The sequence below is a fragment of the Astatotilapia calliptera genome, chromosome 6, assembly GCF_900246225.1.
Source record: "Astatotilapia calliptera chromosome 6, fAstCal1.2, whole genome shotgun sequence".
In the NCBI taxonomy this organism is placed as follows: Eukaryota; Metazoa; Chordata; class Actinopteri; order Cichliformes; family Cichlidae; genus Astatotilapia; species Astatotilapia calliptera.
The window spans coordinates 30,976,181-30,997,913 of record NC_039307.1 but is presented as its reverse complement, the minus strand read 5'-3'; the positions used below and the strand labels follow the sequence as shown (position 1 = coordinate 30,997,913).

Genomic DNA, 21,733 nt, shown 5'->3' with positions numbered 1-21,733 from the left:
TATAGGTATGGAAATGCCACTAATCACAAATATATCCATCCATCCACTTTCTTCTGCTTAATCTGCTGTATGGTGACACGGCCCTTGAAAATGTGCACAAAATGAACTTTTTGTAGTATTCTCCAGTGAATTATCAGAAGATAAAACAGTCAGGATACCAGTGCTTGTTTGCGCTCTGTGCAGAGGTGCCGCTTCCCAACAGGAAAAGGCTTCTCACCAAAACAGTGGTGAGTGGATTAGCTAAAAACTTATAAATATATTAATATAATGGGCTGCATAGCGGTTAGCACTGTTGCCTCACAGCAAAAGGGTCACTGGTTTGAATAGACCATTTGGCCTCTGTGTGTGTAGTTTGTATGTTCTGAATGGTTGTCTGCCTCTGTGTTGGCAACAGATTGTCAAGCTGCTCAAGGTGTACTCCACCTCTCATCCTAAGGTAGCTCCACCGCTCTGAATTGCATAAATAGAACAGAATTCAATTCAATTCAATAAAACTTTATTGATCCTGAAGGTTGACCCCAAAGGAAATTGTTTTATTTTTATTTTTTTCCAATTCATGCATGGATATTACATATGACGCTATGTAAATGCAGCCAGTAGGGAAGAGGAACTCCCACCAGTAACACATTATTTCTTTTCTACACTTTGATGTTCAGCATTAATTAATTTAGCCAGCAGGGTAGTAATCTCTTTCATCAGGGTCAGATCATTTATGATGTTAAAAGGGACAGGATGGTCTCCCTGTGACTTTTTACCAAACGCCCCAACAAACAATCATGTCACAGACGTTACACTGCTGCGCTTTTAATTCCAGTCTAATATATTCCATGACGCTGATGTCCAACACTTTGGATATATAACTGATTTAACTGTGTTCTCAAACAGAGCTCAAATGTGTTTATTTACCCTTAAAAAACAAGTGGCACCTGTTCTTAAAAACCCAAAAGACAAATATTCAATACAGGGCCATGTACTTAAAGAATGAAGGCACAATTTTGTAAGGCTTTAACACATGTTCTGGAAAAAAAAACAAAACAAGGAAAGAAAACAAACAAACAACCAACCCCTCAACTGATTCTGAAAGCCTCATGGGGTTTGAATGATTTTGCATTTTAAAGATCTGCAAGCTGGACAGATAACACAAGAATCGGGAATCAACACAACTCTCAAGTTTCCATTTAGGCTCCAGAATTTCCCATCTTCCCCCTCTGGGAGCAGTTTCAAGCCTTCCACCACCCCAGCATCCTCCTATAGGCTGCGGGGGTGTATACACAGAAATTGAGTGCAATATTTAACAACGTGGGAGGATCTTGAAGCCAAGTCACCAAATTAAATTCCTCTGCTATAATAAATAATTTCAGGCATGTTTTCCATTCAACAACATCAAAAATAATCAGAAGTAGTCAATTTAATCATGAGGAATGTTTAAAAAAAAAAAAAAAAAAAAAAAAAGTCTATTTAACAATTGTTTAAGAAAATGAGACAAAAACAATTAGTAAGAAACATTCTTTAATTTTTTTCCCCCCTTTTCCAAGGAAATATTCAAGGATTTTTAAACTTTCTCATACAAAAATGTATACGTCATTTTAACGCTTACACCTTTTGCATTAGAACATACTCAGACAGCTGAAGGTTGACACGGTTACAAAACATTCAACACAAAAAGGTAAAGAAAAATCATTTCTGTACAAGAGAAAAAAAAAAAAAAAAAAAAAAAAAAAAGGAAATACAAGCACCTCTCATTACTTTTTTAAAAATGGAAAAAATATTGGACTGCATTAAAATACTAAATAACCCTGACTTTGTAAACTATAGGACCTGTCAAGTGGTATATCTCACAATTTATGACTCACAGGGATACAAAGACGGGAGAAAAATGTACATGTCCCTCACATGCATAAACTCTCACACTCACAACTCACACTCACAAAAATAAGACTGACTACAGGTATCCGTCATTAAAACGTGTAAATGTTTCCAAAGTGACAACGTGGATGTGGTGGCAGATACCAGTCTGAACACATCAGAGAATAAATGAACAATAATTTCGATATTAAAGATCTGGTGGTACATCTGTGTGTGTTTACCCAGAGGAGTTGCCTGCTCCTCTGATGTAGGATCAAAATATGGCAGCTGCTGTTATGGCTTGTGTTCTCTGTCAGTAGTCCAGTTATGTAGCTTGGCTGGTAGCTATGGACACGGTATCCACAGCTGTTGGATGAACAAATGAATATAGTACTATACGACCTTGAAGGAGAATATCCCAAGTGCTTAGGAAGAGAGACTGTGCAGGAGCCCAGTATGAGACAGCGGCCTCTACATGCTTCACCTCTCGCTACCAGACTTCTGGGACTTCAAACAGCGTTGGTGTAGATTCAGCACCTGCACAGGAGAGATGCACATTTTTCACATGACTGAAAAAACCCAACAACTTGCTCCCAGTGTCTACATTCACCAGGTCATATTAAAACAGTATATGATAAATGTACAGTTTTATTTTTTACCGTTAGTCCTCCCCTTCCTTAAACTGCCATGTAATCCCTTACTAACATCCTCAGGCTGTTGTGAACCCTTAGATTCTCACCTAATTTCAGCTTTCACAAATGAGACTCCCAGCAACAAAGAAAAGAAAGAAAGAAAAAAACAAAACAAAAACAAACTATAGTCCAAGTATATTTGGTAACTATATTATTTCTATGAGATCAACTACAAGCAGATCTCCTTTGTCAAGTATTCCCTACCTGACGCCCACCATATTCCAGTTTCTCCCAATTCTCTGGAATGTCAAAAAGATGGCATAAAGGAACATAACACAAAAATACTGGCACCCTCAGTGCCATTTCTTGGCCTCCTGCAATATCAATTTCATAATCCTACGTCACCCAGTGTAAGTTATTGCATTCACAGGATTTTCAGAAAACTTGACCTCTGACCTTGAGGTCAAGGCCACTGGGATTCGAACTTGCCTGAGATTTTTTTTTTTTAGTAGATACACCTATGGTCTCACTCTGAAACTCCTATTTTGCCCTGTTCAAGTTAACACACACACACACACGCTAATCAATGTATGTTGAGAAGATATTTAGTTTGTCTTATTCTTATCTAGGATAAAAGAAGGGAGTAGTTAACTTAGGAAAGGGCGCAGCTAAGCAGATTTTAGCTACACATCTTTATATTTGACAACACTACAAAGAGCCCAAAGCAGTGAGTCAGCCTGAATCTGACCTGGTCCTGTTTTTTTACTTCCAGAACATCTAAATGTGACGATGAACCATTATTTAATAAATAAAGAAAAAAAACAAAAAAAACTAAAAACCACATGAGGAGAATCTTTGTTCCAGGCCTGCAAGTAGGTTAATGGACCGGTAATAAATCCGCTTGGCATCTTTCTTGGCCTTAAGACAACAATTCTGATGGCTAAAGATCCAAACGGGACACAAAAAAAAGAAGGTTAATGGACCGGTATCAAAAAACTAAAACGCACCTTCAGATTTCTTTTTCTTTTGACCCTTCCTCTTGTGTACTGTTGGAGTTTGTTGCCAAGGGACAGTCCCATCAGCGTCATTGCCTGGATTTGTACCCTCTGGGCTTTTCTCATCATCAGGGGCTGGACTTAGCCCAGGTGAATCTGATAGATCCCTACAGAACACAGCAACCATAAGAGGCTTAAATCACAACAAACATGACAGTGTCAGCATAAATGATGGCTGCTTTTACTTACGTCGTCTTCAGCCATCCCTCGGATGTCTTACTCTCGACAGCTTTAGTATTTGCCGCATCTAGGAAACAGTGACAACAGTGCACAAGACCCAAGATTATAGTTCAGAGTATTCATTATCATTTAATGGGACACAGCGTGTGTGTAGAAAATGCATTAAGACAGAGCTTTTATTAGTATATGCACTCCCTCACTATTCACCATAAATATCTTTGGGAATAATGTCATCAAAGTCATTTGACATCTCTGCTTTGGAGCAGGTCAATATTAATAAAATTACACTAATCTAGCGCTAGAGTACCCAGGCTTGCTTAACTTTAACTCCTTGGCAGTGATTATCATTCACCATGCCACCTGCTCTCATCCTCTACTAAGTACTTTCCTAGGGGAATCCTGCTGCATACTACCAAACAGAGAAAAAACAAAACAAAAACAGTACAGATGAACACACGTATTCACACACCATCAGTTTTCATCTTCTTGGTGCCTGTGGTATCAGGATAAGAGTAGTGACTCCAGCCATCTGTAATTTGAGCATCATCAGCTCCCTGCTCTCCCTGCATGGGACTGATGCTTCGCTTCCTCATCCTACAACAGCAGAATATTTCATGTAAACACAACCTGTGAAAATCTGAAGAAAATACTACAGAAGAGAAAAATGGACAGAATTTCATCAGGAAATGTACAACGTGAAGCATTCATTGCACGAGTACCTGGAATATCCAAACGCAGAAGTGGTGGAGCAGGTGTAGTGAGGCTTCACCCAACTGTCTTCTCCCCATGTTTTGGTTGTCTGCTTCTCCTTTTCCTGCTGCTTTCCCTGGATGTACTCTGCATATGTCTGGATCTTGTAGCTCTCTGCATAGCGGCTGGTGTTCATAGCTGTGTTTAAATTAAAAAAAAAAAAAAAAAAAAAAAAAGCACAGTTTGAAACATTTATGAAAGACTATTTACTACTTTGTGATTAGCTAAAGCGTCACACTCACCTATCTGTACCTGGTCCGTCTGACTTAGGGACACAAAGGCAGACGTGTCATCTATCCATGAAACCTGGATGTTCCCTGAGTAGATAAAGAGCAGAGGGTAAATTATAAAGAATTGCTAATATCCGTTTAAAAGCAGAATTAATGGGCTAAATTGTGACATACCAAAGGCACTAAAGAGCTGGTAGAGGTCACTAGTCTTCCATTCTTTTGGGAAGGTGACGTACAGGACATGGTCTCTCTTGGGTTGCACTGTGCAAGAAGAAGGGAAGAAAGACAAACATGACGTGGACGAGCTGCAGTTTGAATTTGTACCAAGCATATTTTAAGTTTGAAACTTAACTTTGTATTGTGTTAGGGTGAGTCTAACAATATTTAAGCTGTTTCAGTTTATTTTGGTTTAATACCGCCGCAGCTCTAAGAAATGCTCAAAATTTAACATTTGGTCTGTAAAAAAACAAAACAAAAAAAAAAAAAAAAAAAAAAAAACACTTTGGAATTAGTGAGTCCAAACCAAGTTAATATAATAGACCATTAGTGACAGTCATGTTGCGTTGCAGTACTTTACTCACAATCCGGTCCTGTGATGTTGAGGTAGGGTATATCTATAATCCTCATCAGAAAAAGCCTTAATAACAGAAAACAAGTATTAAAAAGGTTTTATTAAAATAAAAATGTAAATCAAAATAAAACACTTAAAGCAAATCAAATCTATGAAATCACTTACTTATTGAAGAAAGGCTCAATTAATTTGGAACGAGCTGAGATGTATGCTTTGGGCGGAGTCAAGAAAGAACCTGTAAAGGGAAACGCCAAGTTTAAAATCAAATATCTGAACTGAAACTTTCTGTGTGAAAAGAATCAGTGATTACCCAGATAATTGGCCATGGCGATGAAACAAAGGCCAGTGATGTAGGCATCATAACCCGCCTCATGGAGCTGCTCCTGGGCTGTGTCATAGCTGGGGAAACCCTCTGCTGTTTCTGAGAACAGCAGCACAGAGACAAAAGTGTGTCAGCGGGGTTTCTGGACAGTCACTGCATTTCAGACAGAGTCTGCTTTATTTACTCACCAACTTGTGGTGACTTGAAGGGGCTCTCCTTCAGCTGCTTCTCCAACTCTGCCAGAGAAGTATTTGTGATCAACTCCTGAAATGTAAAAGAACGTGCAATTATCGCCCTGATCACTTATAATTTACAACAAATCACAAATGATATCTTCAGTTGATTGAGGGCTCTAGCCACTTGTACCATCACATTATAATTAGACCCAATTACAAAAACTGTCTTAATAAGCCCTACTTAAAATCATAATCAGCTTGTGGTCAAGTTTGTTGACACCAGAGAAATTAAGGCACGGGAGCTCTTAAAGTACTTACAGAGCAGCGGGAATTTACAGGTTGACACAGATTTAGTGGACACTAATCTCAAACAACCACATCACAGGGATGTGGGGGTGACATGTTTGATGTCAGAAGCTTTTTGTTTCCATTTGTATTTTGAGCTCTCTTGACTAACTGGATATCAGCAGAATTCTAACTGTGTAGGCAAACGTTATTATTAATGCTACTGTTACTACCAAAACTGCAGGTCAGCACAACAGCAATATAAATCATACTGGCACTTGTTTAGAGTTCGGGCAGGATAACCCAGAAATGTTGAAGGTGTCGCCACTCAGGACTTAGCAGGCAATGCAGCCATCATACTGGGTAACAGTGTTAACCTTTCAGGGAGACTGTTGCCCTTAGATGAAGACTTCAAAGTAACTGCCTACATCCAGGAAAAAAAAAAGTCTACATGAAGCAGAAGACGAATTGAATTTTGAACACTGTCCAATTAAGACTGAGTTTTAAAAATAGGAAATTGTAGCCTAGATATTGGCTGGCTGTAGCAGAAGGCCTGAAAAATGGGCCTCATGAGGGTAAGTCAGCAGTTCAGCTGATGGGTTCACAGATGGAAAGTAAACAAAACATAAATTAGTGTTACCCCACCCCCATCTTTTCAATACATCTTAGTGACCAACAGCGATCCACTAAAAGCACTTAAGCAAATGATTTACCTTAAATGGCTGAGTGGAAGCCATCAATTTGGTGTCTAGAAGTCTGCAAGTGAATAAATCAATCAATTAAAGCAAACAAATAAAAAAGTAATGCAAAACCCCTGCTGTAATGACAAAAACCCCAAATTTAACAACATTACCTTGGGAAGACGCACATTGTAACTTCTTTAAAGTCTTGAATATCCTTAAAAAAAAAAAAAAAAAAAAAAAAGAGTACCACCTTAAATAATGCATACATCTCATACCAAGCGTGAAATTGCCATTTCTTGTACCGAAAATGCATTTTAGCTCCATATTTAAAATATGCAAAACATACCTCAGGCAGAGGGCAGTAAAACTGATGGATGGTGTGCATCACATCCAAGAGCATGTTGTGGCCGACAACCAGTTTACCCTGCAAGTCAGAAAGAGTGGTTCTGTAAATGTCACATTTATGGGCGCAAATTTAAAAATCTTCTAAAAACAAAAAAAAAAAACAACAACAACAAAAAAAACAAAACGCAACACTATAAAAGAAATTCTTTAACAAACAAAACTTTGCTCACAAAATTGCATGTTGGTATAAAGCCTCAGTCTATATTTGTGTATAAATCTGTAAGTGAAAAACTAGACTTACAGACTTTGAGATGGCATGGATGACTCTGGAGAAACCAACAGCGTCATTTAGCTCCTCCTGTCAGGGGGAGGTGATTCAGTTCGGTTAGTTTTATAAATGCATAAAGCTACAACATGTTTTTCTGAATTTCATACAAGCTTGACAATTAGCACAAGAAACATTTGATAGCTTGCCTGCTCTTTCTCTAGTTTCTGCTGCTCCCTCCGCTTCCTCTCCTCCTCGTCAACTTTACTGATTTGTATGTATCGCTCCTTCTGCAAAGACACAAATATGTATTTTCAAATGTTCACAAAACAGCAAAAAGTGAAAAAACAGCTTCAAACAAAATATAAGCATACCTTTTCTGTTTCCACAGTTTCCACGTGCAGGCCCTTTGGAAACCTGTAGGAACAAGACAAATGTTAATCTTTAAGCCAAGCAAGACCGTCAGAGCAAAGACAGGGCTTTAAGCAACACTCACTTCCAGTTCAGCGTCTGGTATATCAGCTTTCGCTGAAATCTGGAAAGCAAAAGTAGAAATAAAATGAAATTTACATGGTGAAAACAAAAGTTTGGGTTAGATGCAGCTTTTCTAGAAGAGTGTCCAGTTACCCAGTGCATGGTTCCAGGTCCAAAGTCTTCTCAGAGTTAACCATGAGGGCCTCAACCTTCTCGCTGTAGTGGAAACAAAATGATTGTAGAGTATTCAAAAGCAAACAACGTTTCCTTTGTGGCTTCCTTGACCAATACACCACCAAGGACATCAACCAAAAGCTAAAACATGATCAAAGAACTCATTTGATGCTGTAAAGAAAACAACTGAAGCAGCACTTACACAACTTTGTTGATGAAATCTTTATGTTCCTCAGGTACATGTGAAGAGCCTTTGGAGGATGATGGGGAGATAAAGGATGGTGTCCCTACACCATTGGCATGCTGATTCCTCCTCTCCTCTGTCTGCTCTCTCAGCTGGGCTTCCTCTTCCTGATTTAGGTAGGGGATTCCTTTAAAATACCACAAAGCCTCGTTTTTAAACTTTGCAGTGACCTGGAGCTTATTGTGCAGCGTGTACAAACATGGAATGTGTATCCAGATGAGGTTTAATGCACTTAATATAATGCAACCGATTCATCCCAACTGCATTTGTGGAAGGCCAGGTAGCAGCAGTCACGCTATTGTGCACTGCTGGTCCACTGCTTGCCTGGGACGTGCAATGTTTGTTGACAAATCAGCCGTCTGTGCCAAACTAATTTGCACATTGAGATTAGATGAAATTGCAGGCGCACAATTGAGACAGAAAGAATGCAACGTGAAAATAGAGAGAGACCCACAGGTTGTTGATTAACATGATTCAAGCAGGGTTCACTGGGCGTAAATGGGGCATAGTTGTAATGTGTGGTTTGTGCTCTGGAGTGTGCGCTAAGCCACAAGAAAAAGTTTCAGCAATGGGCCACATTCACAATGTGCACACAAACATTTGTACCTGAATTTGTTCGTACTCGATGAATGAATTGAAGATGACCGCAGACCATACAGATAAACAGATGAAGATTTAGCAGTCTAAGAAAATGTACTCACTTCTTTCAAATGAGCACTGATTTTACTACAACATTGTTACAGCTTTCTAAAATAACCATAAACCAAAAGAAGAAAAAAAAATGCTCAGAATTAAATACGATTCATTGAGTAATACTATAAAGAATTCAACACAAATTCTTTGCTTCCTTTAACACGAAGCTCTGTAGCCCATCCCAAAAAACAAACCCCTGCTAACAACAGTAGCAGTGACAATGACGCCGTTGCAGTTTAACGTGCAGCCGGAGACTGTTTACACACAGCGAAGAGCAAAGAGGTGGAGCCGTTACCAAGACAGTGAGAAACCGTGTTTCTAGTGTCCAAAACAGCAGTGCTATTCCTGTAATCACCATTAAAACCTTTACTGGGAAGAAGCTAGTGGATGATGGTGCCCTGATGCATGTTTATTTTATGATTAATCTTATTACCATTTATTAAAAATGACTTCCATCAGTGCTGGGTGTCACCACTTATATAACTTTGTTTAATCAGTTTCTAGTATTCCACAGATGCCGAAGGATACAGATGTTTTTTGATAACTGCAGTGTTTCTCTTTGGAGACTGACCATCATCCGTCCTGTGAAAACTTATTTTAAAGCTGCACCTTTTCTGGCTTCCTTCTCAGACCCTTGTTTCAGCTTCCATTTATATTGTAAAAGCCTGCTGATGTAGAATGATTCTGATTCACTAACATACCCACGGTGGCAAGAAAACTGGCCAGAGCACATGGTTCATAAATCTGATGGCAATTTTGTGCGTGCACATCACCATAACTGCTATAAAGTAGAAGCAGAAAACCCTTTATAGCTTTTATGAGTAATTATATATCAAGTATAGAGGCCAAGTAATCACAGTGAGCTTCCATTTTAAGATTTTTGTATAACAATAGATATCTAGAACTGCTTTTTTTTTTTTTTTTTTTTTTTTTTTTTTTGCACTCACCGTGACAGAACACCTTGTTGAAGTCAAATCCCTGACTGGCCAGGAAGTCGATACTGGAACTCTGAAATGACAAAATGTGTTTGTGTTAATACTGTTATTAAAGCTTTCTGCAGCTGAACCAGCATTTCATGAAGCACCATTTTTAAACCATCTAAATCTCTCTGAATCCAAAAGGTCATATCCCAGTTGCTTATTAAGAAGCAATTCAATAATGTGGAGAACAATACTCACTTGACAGATGAACTTTATGTCAGGAGATGTCCTGTTGAACGGTTTAGGGAATATATAAAAGTTAAAGGGCTTTGTGATGTACCTGCAGAGCAAGGAAATGGGGAGGAGAAATAATTTAAGTTCCTGGGAGTTTATTGCAATAACCTGCAGAAATATATATGGTTCAAGCACTTTACATCTTTTAAGCACCACAGGGAGACTGGGCCCCAGTTATATATTGCTACAATGTCTTGCATTACTGACAAATATTTTGCAAGGTATACAGACACACACATACACAAAAATTACAGTGTCTTCAGAACCTGGATTTAACATTATCTCACATGCACAAATGCACAGAGAATTGGTTTAAACTGTATGCATCACAAAAGTAAACCAAACAATGGCTCAAAGATAGATTTTTGGACCAAAGGCCAAAATAGGACATCAACCTCCTTGTAAGTAGAAATAAATAAGGAAAACTAGGAATAGCATACATTAACGAATTAATAAAAAATGCCTGCACCCATGTCAATCTATGAGATTCTGGCTACACTCTGCAAGTAGTTGATGTGAATACTCGCTTATGCAATCAGCAACTGGCATTGGCCAGTTTCCCTGATTTATCATGGTTATTCTCTGTATTACCACAAAGAGAAGCTGGTCACGCAACAGCAGACTGGCTTCATCTTTTATTGCCATATTGATGCACCAGAATTGTTTTGAAGACAACACCTGACTGAGTGGTCACAGGCCTGGTCCCCACCTTTAAAGTAACCATATCAAAAGCGACAAGCCTAATATTACTGGACACAGTTGCTCTAATTTTGGCCTCCAACCACCTCTTTCCCTAAACAGATTATGATAATGTGTCTAGAAATTGCACTGTCCCAGACCCTCATTTGAAATGGTACAAGGCAATGGGCATGTAGTAAGCCTGGAGGCTTTTGGGCCTAATTGTGGGCAGTGATCCATTTCATAATCCGGCTTTAAGTGTGAGAATGCCCAAGGAGGAGAATATCAGTAGATTAGTCTGAATCTAAAACAGTATGCCTACACTTGACCAGAGGCCATCTGTGGTTTATGCATTATGGTGCACTTCAATGTAAAGGACCAGACACCAGCAAACTAATGGGAGTCCAGTAGCTGATTAGTTATTTTTGTGTTTCACCAATTAGAATAACACATTTACTGTATTCAACAAACAGACACCACTCACTTTGACTTTGCCTGGTCGTACTTGAAGGTACACAAACCAAACTGGAACAAGAGGAAGTCCATGGAATGCTGCAGGCATGGAGAGAAACACATGTTAACACGTTCAAACGATAAACGGAAAAGTGAAAGTGTTCAAGCTACTGCAGGACCATAAAAGAAGTAGAGGTTCCAACTAGAATTGTGTGTATGGAGGTTGCAGTATTATTTAATATGCATAAACTGCGTTTCTCAACGTTGCTAACCTTTTTAAGCTTCGTGTATCGCTCTTCCGGTGTGTCCAGTCCATTGGTTAGTGCACTGACATTAGGACCGTCGCTTATCCCTTTAAAATAAACAATTAAAAAAAAAAGAAGTCAGTTTCCACATATAATGCTGGGGACTTCAATACCAACGTCTGCTACAGCTCTGACACGGATACCTGAAAATTCCCCATCGATGGCAAGGAAGTCAGCCTCTTCTATCGCGCTGTACACAGTGTTTAAGCAGTCTTTATAATCTGAGAGAAGGAAACAGTCAGTCAGTATCAGAATGCTAGCGCAATGCTAGCCAGCAGTTGAACACACTGCAGCTATCAAGCTAGCTGGGTAGCTCGCTCGCAGGCAGCACTCACGCTGGGATGTTCATTTTCAGTCTGCTCAGTACTGAATATCTGTCATACCACTAGTCTATTTCATCCTATCGTGAAATGTATGGTGAGACAAAAAGTCCGTAAATCGCTGAAAACGGTGTCTGGCTACTTACTTTTCCGTGTAACCTCCATCCCTACACAATGACTGGACCCGGCTGACAGCTACGGTTAGCTAGCCTTCGTCAACTGGCTTTTAACCCGTTTGACATACACTTCCGGCGGCGGTGCCGCAGCACGAAGTAACGCTGTCGCGGTCATGCATCTTTGTAGCTTTTGAGCTGAAAGAGATTTAATTGACAATTATAAAAGGACAATATTTAAAATAAATGTTCCATTTTTTTCATGAAACCTTTGGGGCATGTTTATAGAGTAACACTTAAAATACGATTTTGCAATTTATTGCAGCTATCCAGTTATTTTCCTTAATTTTAACGCTGTTGACATTTCCGTTTAAAATTCCATTTCTTTTTCATTTTTAATATTTTTCTCTAAAGTTGAAATAGATTTTTCACATAAAAAAAAAATCCTACCAGAAGGAAATCTCTACAAAAACGACAGCCATCTTGAAACGCCTGCAGCTATTTCTCTGGGCAGTTCTCTAGGATTTCTGAGGGTCTTTCAAATGTTTTTTTGGAGAAATTGGCCGCTTTTTCACAAATTTCAGTCCATTTGCAGAGGAATGTTTTGTCTGTCACTTAACACTTACCTATAGATCGTTCAAGTATAAAATGCCATCTCACAATGGGTCTCGTGGAGTGATGAATCAAATGAGGTTTGAAATGTTTGGTTGAAATTATTGTCAGCAGAGCAGATCAGGAGAGAGGTATCACAGTGAAGATCTACAGCCATTTGTAAAACACAGTGGAGGGTCTGTCATGGTTTGGAGCAGCATTTCAGTCGGTGGTATTGGAGATTTGTCAAAATAAATGGAACTATAGGTCGAAATCAACAGATTTTGATCCATAATGCAATACCATCATTGTTATCAGCATGACAATGATCCCAAACACACTGCCAATGAATTAAAAGCATACCGGGGTAGAAAAGCAGACAATAGATACGATCAGTCATGGACTGGCCTCCCCAGAGGCCAGACCTCAACATCATTGAAGCAGCATGGGATCATTTTTACAGAGAAGAGAACAAATGGCAGCAAAAATCCAAAGAAATGTCTAAGGCAGTTCAAACTTGTTAGAAGTTTGTACTGTACTCCCATGTATGTTTGTATGCCTTCATCCACCCACTTTCCATTTTCTAGCAAAATATAAAGAAAAGGGAGTTGCTCAAGACTTTTGCACAGTATTGTAGCTCTTTTCAGTCATCTCTTTTATTCTTGCCTACTGCGTCATTGTGATCATTATTTGTCATTTCTGGCTTGTTTCGAGGTACAATCTTGATTCGACCTCCTCCTTCGCCATTTTGCACCCATGATACTTACACTTATCAGTGGTAAACACATTACCATCCTTACAGTTTTCATGTGTAAAACATACCACACATTCTTCCTCTTCATATTCTTCACAGTGACAGAATTCATCTCAAACACTGAACAAAAACCATTAACTCTGCGTACACCTGTCAAGCTGTACAAATGGTGCCTTGTAGGAGGCTGTGTTTTGTGGATCTTATATCTGTGGGCTACTCCAGATCTTGACTGATTTGTAACTGTCAGTTCCAGATGTGTTGTAAAGTGGTGACTCAATTCAATCTGGCAGTGTGTCTGCCACTGATTTTCTTAGAGCTGGAACAGCTTCTGCAATTATCATATGCATTTGTCAAAGGAATATATATATTAAAAAAATCTTTGTCAATAGAAAATGTCTTCCCAGTGGAAGAAGCAAGGGGTGACGTGTTTTCTCCATTGAAATGCAAAGATGACATTTCAAAAAATAGGGACAGGAAGGTTTTCCTTTTCATACTTTTTTATAAAGGAAAGGGAAAAGAAAAGCTTCTGCTTGTATGTATTTTCTCAGGGGGTGTAAAGCTGCAGAATTACATTTTTTTTACTTCTCAGATTCAAATGTGAAATGCCACATCCTTTCTAGTTGTCACACTGAAAGCATTTTATGCTCAGTAGAAATGTAAAAAGTTTGTTTTGTTTTTATTCTTAGAGTTTTACTATGTGTTAGGATCGAGACAGAATGTATGCATTGCTACAAAAGGAGGATTAAATAATAATAATAGTATGAACAGATCTCACACCAGAACAAACAAAGGGAAATGCAGCAGCAAACCAACTGTTGGGATGACTCACAAAGAAAAACAAATTAGAGCACAGTCCGACATGATGACAAATGCTTACATAAGAGATGAATGACAAGTCATATTAAACAGATTTAATTAAATATGGTTAATGAGTGGAAGTGATAGAGTGTGGGGGAGGGTGTGGGAAGGGTGTGGGGGTGTGTGCATTAACCTTCAGCTGAATCACGACTAATCTGAGGAAGCCCTGATTTTTAAATGACCTTTAAGGTGTCGCTTCACATTTGCTGCCGTTCTCTTTTTCCTCCTATACACTCAGTGAGAGATCTGTGCGCTTCTCAAAAACAGCAAGGATGCTTGATTATTCTCCAGCTCGAAAAAGGAAAAATCTTTGTCTGCTAAATGTGAAAAGAAAAGTCACCTGTAATAGCTGAGCAACACCTGAACGAGTCGCAACGTTTCCATGACAAATATAAATTTTGTAACTTGATTCATTTCAGGAAACTCATTTCCCTGAAGGATGTTTGCTCTTGTAATATTGAGAACACGTCGAGTTTGAGCAAAGATTTTGGCTTTAAAAGGGAAACGTTTTTGCTGACATGGTGACAGTACCCTCACATATGTAATACTGAAAGAGTTTCTGGTTGCATTATTGGCAGCAAACACATGTCACATCAAGGTTTGTTGTAGTGCCGGTGATCTCAGCATTAGCTTCTGACAGGCCAACAATTCAAACAACTCTCATCATATGGATAGATTATAACTTAACTATGAAATTACATGCTACCCTTATGTCTGTGGATGTTTGTGTTGCAGTGATCAGGTTTAGTGATTCAAGACTTGAGTGTCAGCTACTAAAGAAATAATCTTTAAATTATGTTATTGTTACCTGTAAAACAGTTTTAGGAATAAAAACTTTATACTTCAAATCTCTTTCAGTGCAAATTGACTGCTTTGCAACATCTCATGAGTTTCTCTCTCCTTTTATCTTCTTTTTCCCTCCTTGGGTGATTCCTGTCCATTGTATTCCCATCATTTAACAGCTTTTCATTTGTTGTCTTTTGTACACTGATCAGGTATAAAATTAAGTGCACTGACAGATGACAGGTAAAGTGAATAACACTGATTATCTCTTCATCGTGGCATCTGTTAGTGGGTGGGATATATTAGGGAACAAGTCAACATTTTGTCTTCAAAGTTGGTGTTAGAAGCAAGAAAATGGGCGAGCATAAGGACCGAAGCAAGTTGGATAAGGGCTAAACTGTGATGACTGGGTGAGAGCATTTCCAAAACTGCAGCTCCTGTGAGGTGTTCCCAGTCTGCAGTGGTGAGTGTCTATCGAAAATGATCCAAATAAGAAACAGTAGCGAATGAGCGACAAGGTCTTGGGTGGCCAAAGGCTCATTGATGCACTTGGAGAGTCATGGTTTTTCCTGTGTGGTCTGATCCAACAGGCAAACGATTGTAGTTTAAACTGTAGATAAAGTTAATGCTGGTTCTAATAGTCAGGTGTCACATTACAGAACGCATTGCAGTTTGGTGTGTATGGGGCTGCATAGCTGCAGACCAGTGAGGGATCCCATGTGGATCCCTGTCCACCGCCTAAAGCACCAACAATGGGCACGCAAACATCAGAAGTGGACCACGAATCATGTTTTCTTCTACATCACATGGGTGACCGGGTTTCATGTATAACACTTACATGGAGGAACACCTGGCACCAAGCTGCACTATGGGAAGAAGGCAAGCTGGTAGAGGCAGGGAAAACCTGAGAAAAAACAGTGAACCTCCACAGGAGTCCTGCAGGTGGAACTAATTATGTGGATGTTACTTGAACTAGCTACCTGGACTAGCTACCTATAAGCAATGTTGCAGACCATATACACCTGTTCATGGTATTCCCTGATGGGTGCAGCCTCGTTCAGCAGGATAATGCAACCTGCCACAAAGTAAAAATGGTTTAAGAAATTTTTGAGGGTGCACAACAACAAGTGTGAGATATTGGCCTCCAAATTCCCCAAGTCGCAATCCAGTGTAGCATCTATGGGGGATGTGCTGGACAAACCGCAAAGTCCGATCCATGGAGGCCCCACCTCACAACTTACACTTTCCCATAGCGCTTAAAATATCTGTTGCTAACATCTTGGTGCCAGATACTACAGCACAACTTCAGGGGTCTAGTGGAGTCCATGTCTTGATGGGTCAGGGCTGCTTTGGTAGCAAAAGGGGGTAAAAAAACAAATCCTTTTCTGAAAACAGCTTCAATTTACAACCTACACCGTTTTTTTTTTGTGCAAACATCCATGTGGAAGATGCCCATTTTAAACCACAAGAAGCCTCATTCAGACAAAATGATGACCTCTTACAGTGAAAATACGTGACGAGTTCAGGTTGGAATCATGAAGCACTTGGTTCATTTCAGTTCTGTTCAAAGAGTCATAGCTACTGACTATGTTTGCCACCCCACCGCCCTGCTACATCTTATTCAAAGGCTTCACCATTCATACACCAAACATTCAGCTCTAATACAGACTAGATACAGACAGTTTAGTCTGTTTCTACTATAGGTTATTAAGATCATTTCAGTGTAAAACCTACAGAACATAAGCCTGCCAAAGCCTTTGAGCACCCCACATAATATCAATAACTCAGCAGCATATTATTTAAGCCAGCTTATCAGATCATAATTGTTTGATTTTAATTTACTGCCAATCCCAGCTGAGCAGTCAACGGCGCTGTTTCACCACTGAGGAGCTCCACCACAACTGCCACTCTAATCCTCGACAAGTGTCTATTAAGTCCAAGTTTTCATTTTCAGTAAATTTTCATTTGTTTGTACACGAACTGTTTCAGGAAGTGTGCTGCCAGGAAACAATCACAGCAAACGAAAACTTTTCTGTACTAATATTCATGCAATTATTTTTTAAGACAGGCTTTCAAAATGTAGACTTAACCTTTAACTGACAGATGGGAAGTGATTGAAACAAATGTCCTCAGTTAGTGTCATGTGCAGTCTCCAAATCTTGAGGATAAGGCAGGACTTGCAGTACTGTGGCATTTCAAAAGTAAGGTAGTATGTGTTATATGTTCAGAGTCAATTAACTTGAGTGTACACATCACACTATATCACAAAGTACTTTTGTATTTTCCCTGGAAGCTCAAACCACTATATCATCTGGCACATGTTCTGGTGTGTTTGTCATATAGGTTTCTGGTAATTTTATCAAGGTAGAGCTTTTCTGTATTTATTTATTTTTGTCATATTTAAAATAAGGTTCATGAAAATACAAGTAATCCCTAAGAGCCCAAAGATCAGGCTTTACACTGCTCATAAATGCTCAATTTGTTACAGTTTTCTTTCCTACACTTTGATCTGTATAATGTCAAACAGAGTAGATATCCTTAAGATCTCCAGAAACACATTTCTAGCTGTTAGCACAGTGGCCTTGCTGTTCAAACCTTCTATCTGTGAAGGGCAGAGAGTCATAGAAAGCTGGTTTAAAGGGAGGGGGTCCTTAAAGGAGAGAGAAGTTAAACAATGAAAGAAAGCTGTTATAAGTTAAAGAATAAAAATATTGAGCTGGAAATGCCTGTAATAGGTCCCCTTCAGCTGCTTGTTAACACAAATATCTAATTACCCAATCACGTGGTAGTACGTCATTGCATTTAGGTACGCAGATATGATCAAGAAGACCTGCTGAAGTTCAAACTGAGCATCAGAATGATTTAAGTGACTTTGAATGTGGCATGGTTGTTGGTGCCAGACAGGCTGGTCTGACTACTTCACAAACTGCTGATCCACTGGAATCAGCAGTTTGTGATCCCAGTTGACACGGCTATCTCCTGGGTTTACAGAAAATGAAAAGAGAAAAGAGAAGATAACCAGTGAGCTGCAGTTTCTTGGGAAAAGTGCCTTGTTGATTCAAGAGGAGGGAAGAATGGCCAGACTGTTTGAAGCTGATAGGAAAGCAACAGTAACTCAAATAACCAATCTTTACAAAAAGGAATACAGAAGAGCATCTCTGAATGCACAATATGTTGACTTTGAAGCAGAGCTGTCAGCTAAAGACAGGAAACAGAAGCTACAATTCGCATGAGCTCTCCAAAACTGGACAAGAAAACACTGGAAAACACATTTGACTTGTATCAACAGTTCATACCACTGCTGTAATGGTATGGGGGGATAGTTTCTTTGGGCCCTTTTTGGGTTAACTGAGCATCATTTAAACTCCACAACCTTCCTGAATATTGTTGATGACCATGTCCATCCCTTAATGACCATCTTGTGACCACCATGTCAGAAAGCTTAGGTCATTTCAAACTTGCACTGAAATGGCTTCTAGAGTCACCAGATGCAGTCACCAGAAAAAGGGCGTCCAACCCAGTACTAGCAACTCATGTCAGTTTTCAAACTCAAATAGAAAGTTCTTCCTTATTTCTCTTTCAGTTGTCCGGACTCTTTGAAAAGCTTGTTTGACAACACTGAAAATTCCTTTTCATTCATTATACATATATTTATGACAGTTGTCAAGTTAATATTTGAGTGTTGTAACGAGTGATATTTTCCCCTGGCATGACAATCCGGCGTTAAGTTTGACTTTATGGATCAGATATGAATGCTTTGTATTAACCAGTTCTATTATCTAACATCATCCGGAAGATTTAATTGACCACCATCATTTTCAGCTTATAATATAAGTATAACCTAATTTAAGACAAGTAATTTTGCTATTGATGTGTATTTTTCTGGCAATGTTTTTTTGTAGCCATTTAAAAACACTTTCTCGTACAAAACTGTGATGGATTAGGTGTTTACTTCCAAATAGTGACAAAGCCATCAAGACCACAAAGTCAACATTTAATTGGGCAATGAAAATGAATAGGAAAAAAAAATCTATCCATAAATAACTCGGCTAACAAAATCCTGAAACAAAGCAGAGTATTAAATTCACTGATATTTTCTGATGGCCAATATAAAATTCAATTATTCATTCAGTATTTTTGAAAAGTGTAGCTTTTGCATGTTTTAATAGCTTAAATTATGCAACTAGATCTGATTTGTAAATTCTTGTAAAGTCATTCATAAATAAATTTTGCTGCGCTGCATGATAAGGCTGAACGCTGAAGAAAACACTTGATCATTACCAACTTCACCGGTTTTGCAGAGGGTGGGTGTCACATTTTTGTTTCTTTCCATTCACATTTGGGGATAGGCTCCAGCCTTCCCATGACCCTGAACTGGATAAGTGGAAGTAAATGAATGGATGGCTGGCGATCTTTAAATCCAGAGATGCACAAACTTGGATGGTAAAAATAGACAAGCACCACATGAGGGTGCTGTACTCCAGAAATTGAGATTTGTTTTTTAACTTGCTATTACATAGCCGCATTCCACTCTCCCTTTTACACACACACACACACACACACACACACACACACACACACACACACACACACACACACACACACACACACACACACACACACACACACACACACACACACACACCGGTTCTTGAGATCACTGTAAAACCATTCTATGCCTCTTCTCCAACAAAGTCCACCATACCTTTTCAGTCAAAAGGAGCACAATGTCTGCAAACTGGGCAGAGTAGGAAGTGAATGTAAGAACGAAATGAAGTGAAGGCGAGGGGATGAATGGTGGGAGAGAGGCAGAGAAGGGGTGGAGGCGAGAAGGGGAGTAGCAATTTGTGGAAAAAGCATGCTGAGAGGAGACTGTTGGCTTCTGTCAAGTGAGAGTGTCCATTGTTTGCTGATCCAACGGTGGATGTCTCCTCAACCACCCTTTTTTCAGAGTAAAGAAATTGAAGTGCAGCCACAAGTGATGAAAGAGGTAAAGAGGGAAAATTGAGAATGTTAGATGAAGGTCAAGGGCAGAGATTTGTTATCCGGTTGGTATAAAAACAAAGATGGAAGGTGCACAGGTGGGGGGGAAAAGAAAGAGTCTGGTTGTAATGTGACAGTTAGTGGTTCGATAAACATTTTCTAGGCTGTCGCACACAGGGAAGCGTACATGCAAACACACACTGAGAAGGGACGCTCACATTTTTGTAACCTGCTCAGACAGTCGTGTTATTGCTCTCCTAATCATGCGTGAGATTAGGTAGCAACACACAAGCAAAAACCTGCTGTTGACACGTCCTGTGCCATTTCATCACTTACACACACAAATGCACACACACTCTCTGTTTAAACTGGGCCTCCGGTGAATAGAAACTGATTTGCTTTCAGGCCAAAGAGACGAACGGTAAAGTGTGGTTTATCGCACGATAATTGCAGGGTGGGGAAGGGAAAGGAACAGAAACAGAGTTGTTGAAAGAGATAAAAGTTTTTCAGAGTTGTAGAAGTGTAACAGATAAGTGAGAACAAAGAATAAATTGATGGCAATTTAGGGAGCGGAGCTTTGCTGGCTGCCTGTCGCTGGTCTGGCTCTTTGTTTAAAAAAGAACTTGTGGGAGGATGAGGAGTTTGACTCGGATGAAAGGAAAGATGCTTGAATGAATCTCAGCTGTGGAGACAAGTAAGAGGAAGTCTCCCTGTCAGAGGTGAGCCTCAGAATTTATACACTCATTTCCATCGCTGGTGTGCAGAAATGGCGTCACTTATTACACTTGGACTCTAAAATTATCACACTTAATCAGAGAGCTGCTGCTCAGTCTGAACATGACTCCCATTTGTTTGCTGTTGGTTTGACTGAGATCTCAAGCCAAACACGTGTGTGACAGCTCATGGGTACACAGGGATAACAGAGACTCAGTTTAAGTCCAAGGGCAGGGTGCAGGGCACAAAAGACAGAGGAAAATAGCTGTCACTGAGCTACTGTTCTTTTTTGATGTATAAAATTGTGCCCAATTGTCTCCCATTCAATCTTTATTACATTTATGTATCAAAAAAAGCTAATCAGTTTCATACTAAACACATGCATGTGTGTGAACGAGAGGCAGACAGCTGTAACAGAAAAGCTGCAAGGATTAGAGGTTGCAAAGGAGTTTAATTACCTGGCATCAACAGACAGTATATAAGAGAGGTGAAGAAGAGAGTGCAGGCAGGATGGAGTGGGTGGAGACGAATGTCAGGGGTGATTTGGGACATAAGGATAGCAGCGAGAGTGAAAGTGATGGCTTAGATGATGGTAGTGAAATCTGCCGTGATGTATGGTTTGGAGACTGCAGCACTGACAAAAGGACAGGAGGTGAAGCTGGAGGTGGCAGAGTTGAAGATGCTCAGATTTTCACTGGGAGTGATGAGGATGGACAAGATTTTAGTACATCAGAGGGACAGCTCAGGTTGAGCAGTGTGGAGACAAAGTCAGAGAGTCAAGGGTGCGAAGCTTTGGCCATGTGCAGAGGAGGGATAGTGGATATGCTGGACAAAGGATGTTGAATATGGAGCTGCCAGGGAGGAGGAAATGAGGAAGACCATAAAACACATTCATGGATGTTGTCAAGTAGGACATGCAGAGGGTTGGTGCGACAGAGCTCGATGCTAGGGATAGCGTGACATGGAAGCAGATGTTCTTCTGTGGCGACCCCTAAAGGGACCTGATGGAGGAGGAGGAGGGGAAGAAGAAGAGCCATCAAGAC

General features: G+C 39.7%; 1 protein-coding gene across 1 annotated transcript; it reads right to left on the bottom strand.

Annotated features, from left to right (window-relative positions):
- Positions 1 to 1,742: 1,742 nt before the first annotated feature.
- parn (poly(A)-specific ribonuclease (deadenylation nuclease)) lies at positions 1,743 to 12,170 on the bottom strand. Its single transcript, XM_026171650.1, has 26 exons — positions 12,041 to 12,170; positions 11,718 to 11,795; positions 11,542 to 11,621; positions 11,301 to 11,368; positions 10,103 to 10,184; positions 9,872 to 9,932; positions 8,190 to 8,358; positions 7,967 to 8,029; positions 7,836 to 7,874; positions 7,714 to 7,756; positions 7,549 to 7,629; positions 7,376 to 7,432; positions 7,076 to 7,153; positions 6,900 to 6,943; positions 6,760 to 6,802; positions 5,774 to 5,849; positions 5,574 to 5,684; positions 5,429 to 5,498; positions 5,274 to 5,329; positions 4,867 to 4,953; positions 4,705 to 4,779; positions 4,432 to 4,600; positions 4,182 to 4,306; positions 3,722 to 3,779; positions 3,485 to 3,639; positions 1,743 to 2,382 (listed from the first exon to the last, which is right to left on the bottom strand). The coding sequence occupies exons 1-26, from the start codon at positions 12,057 to 12,059 to the stop codon at positions 2,336 to 2,338; spliced, it is 2,034 nt and encodes a 677-aa protein (XP_026027435.1). The 5' UTR covers positions 12,060 to 12,170; the 3' UTR covers positions 1,743 to 2,335.
- Between the last annotated feature and the right edge of the window lie 9,563 nt (positions 12,171 to 21,733).

Bases quoted from the DNA above. Each gene is read 5' to 3' on its own strand.
- parn (XM_026171650.1), bottom strand. The intron at 7,630-7,713 runs GTATGCTTATAT...GTGTCTTTGCAG, and splicing joins AAACTGTGGAAACAGAAAAG to AAGGAGCGATACATACAAAT. The intron at 6,803-6,899 runs GTAATGTTGTTA...ATTCACTTGCAG, and splicing joins ACAATGTGCGTCTTCCCAAG to ACTTCTAGACACCAAATTGA.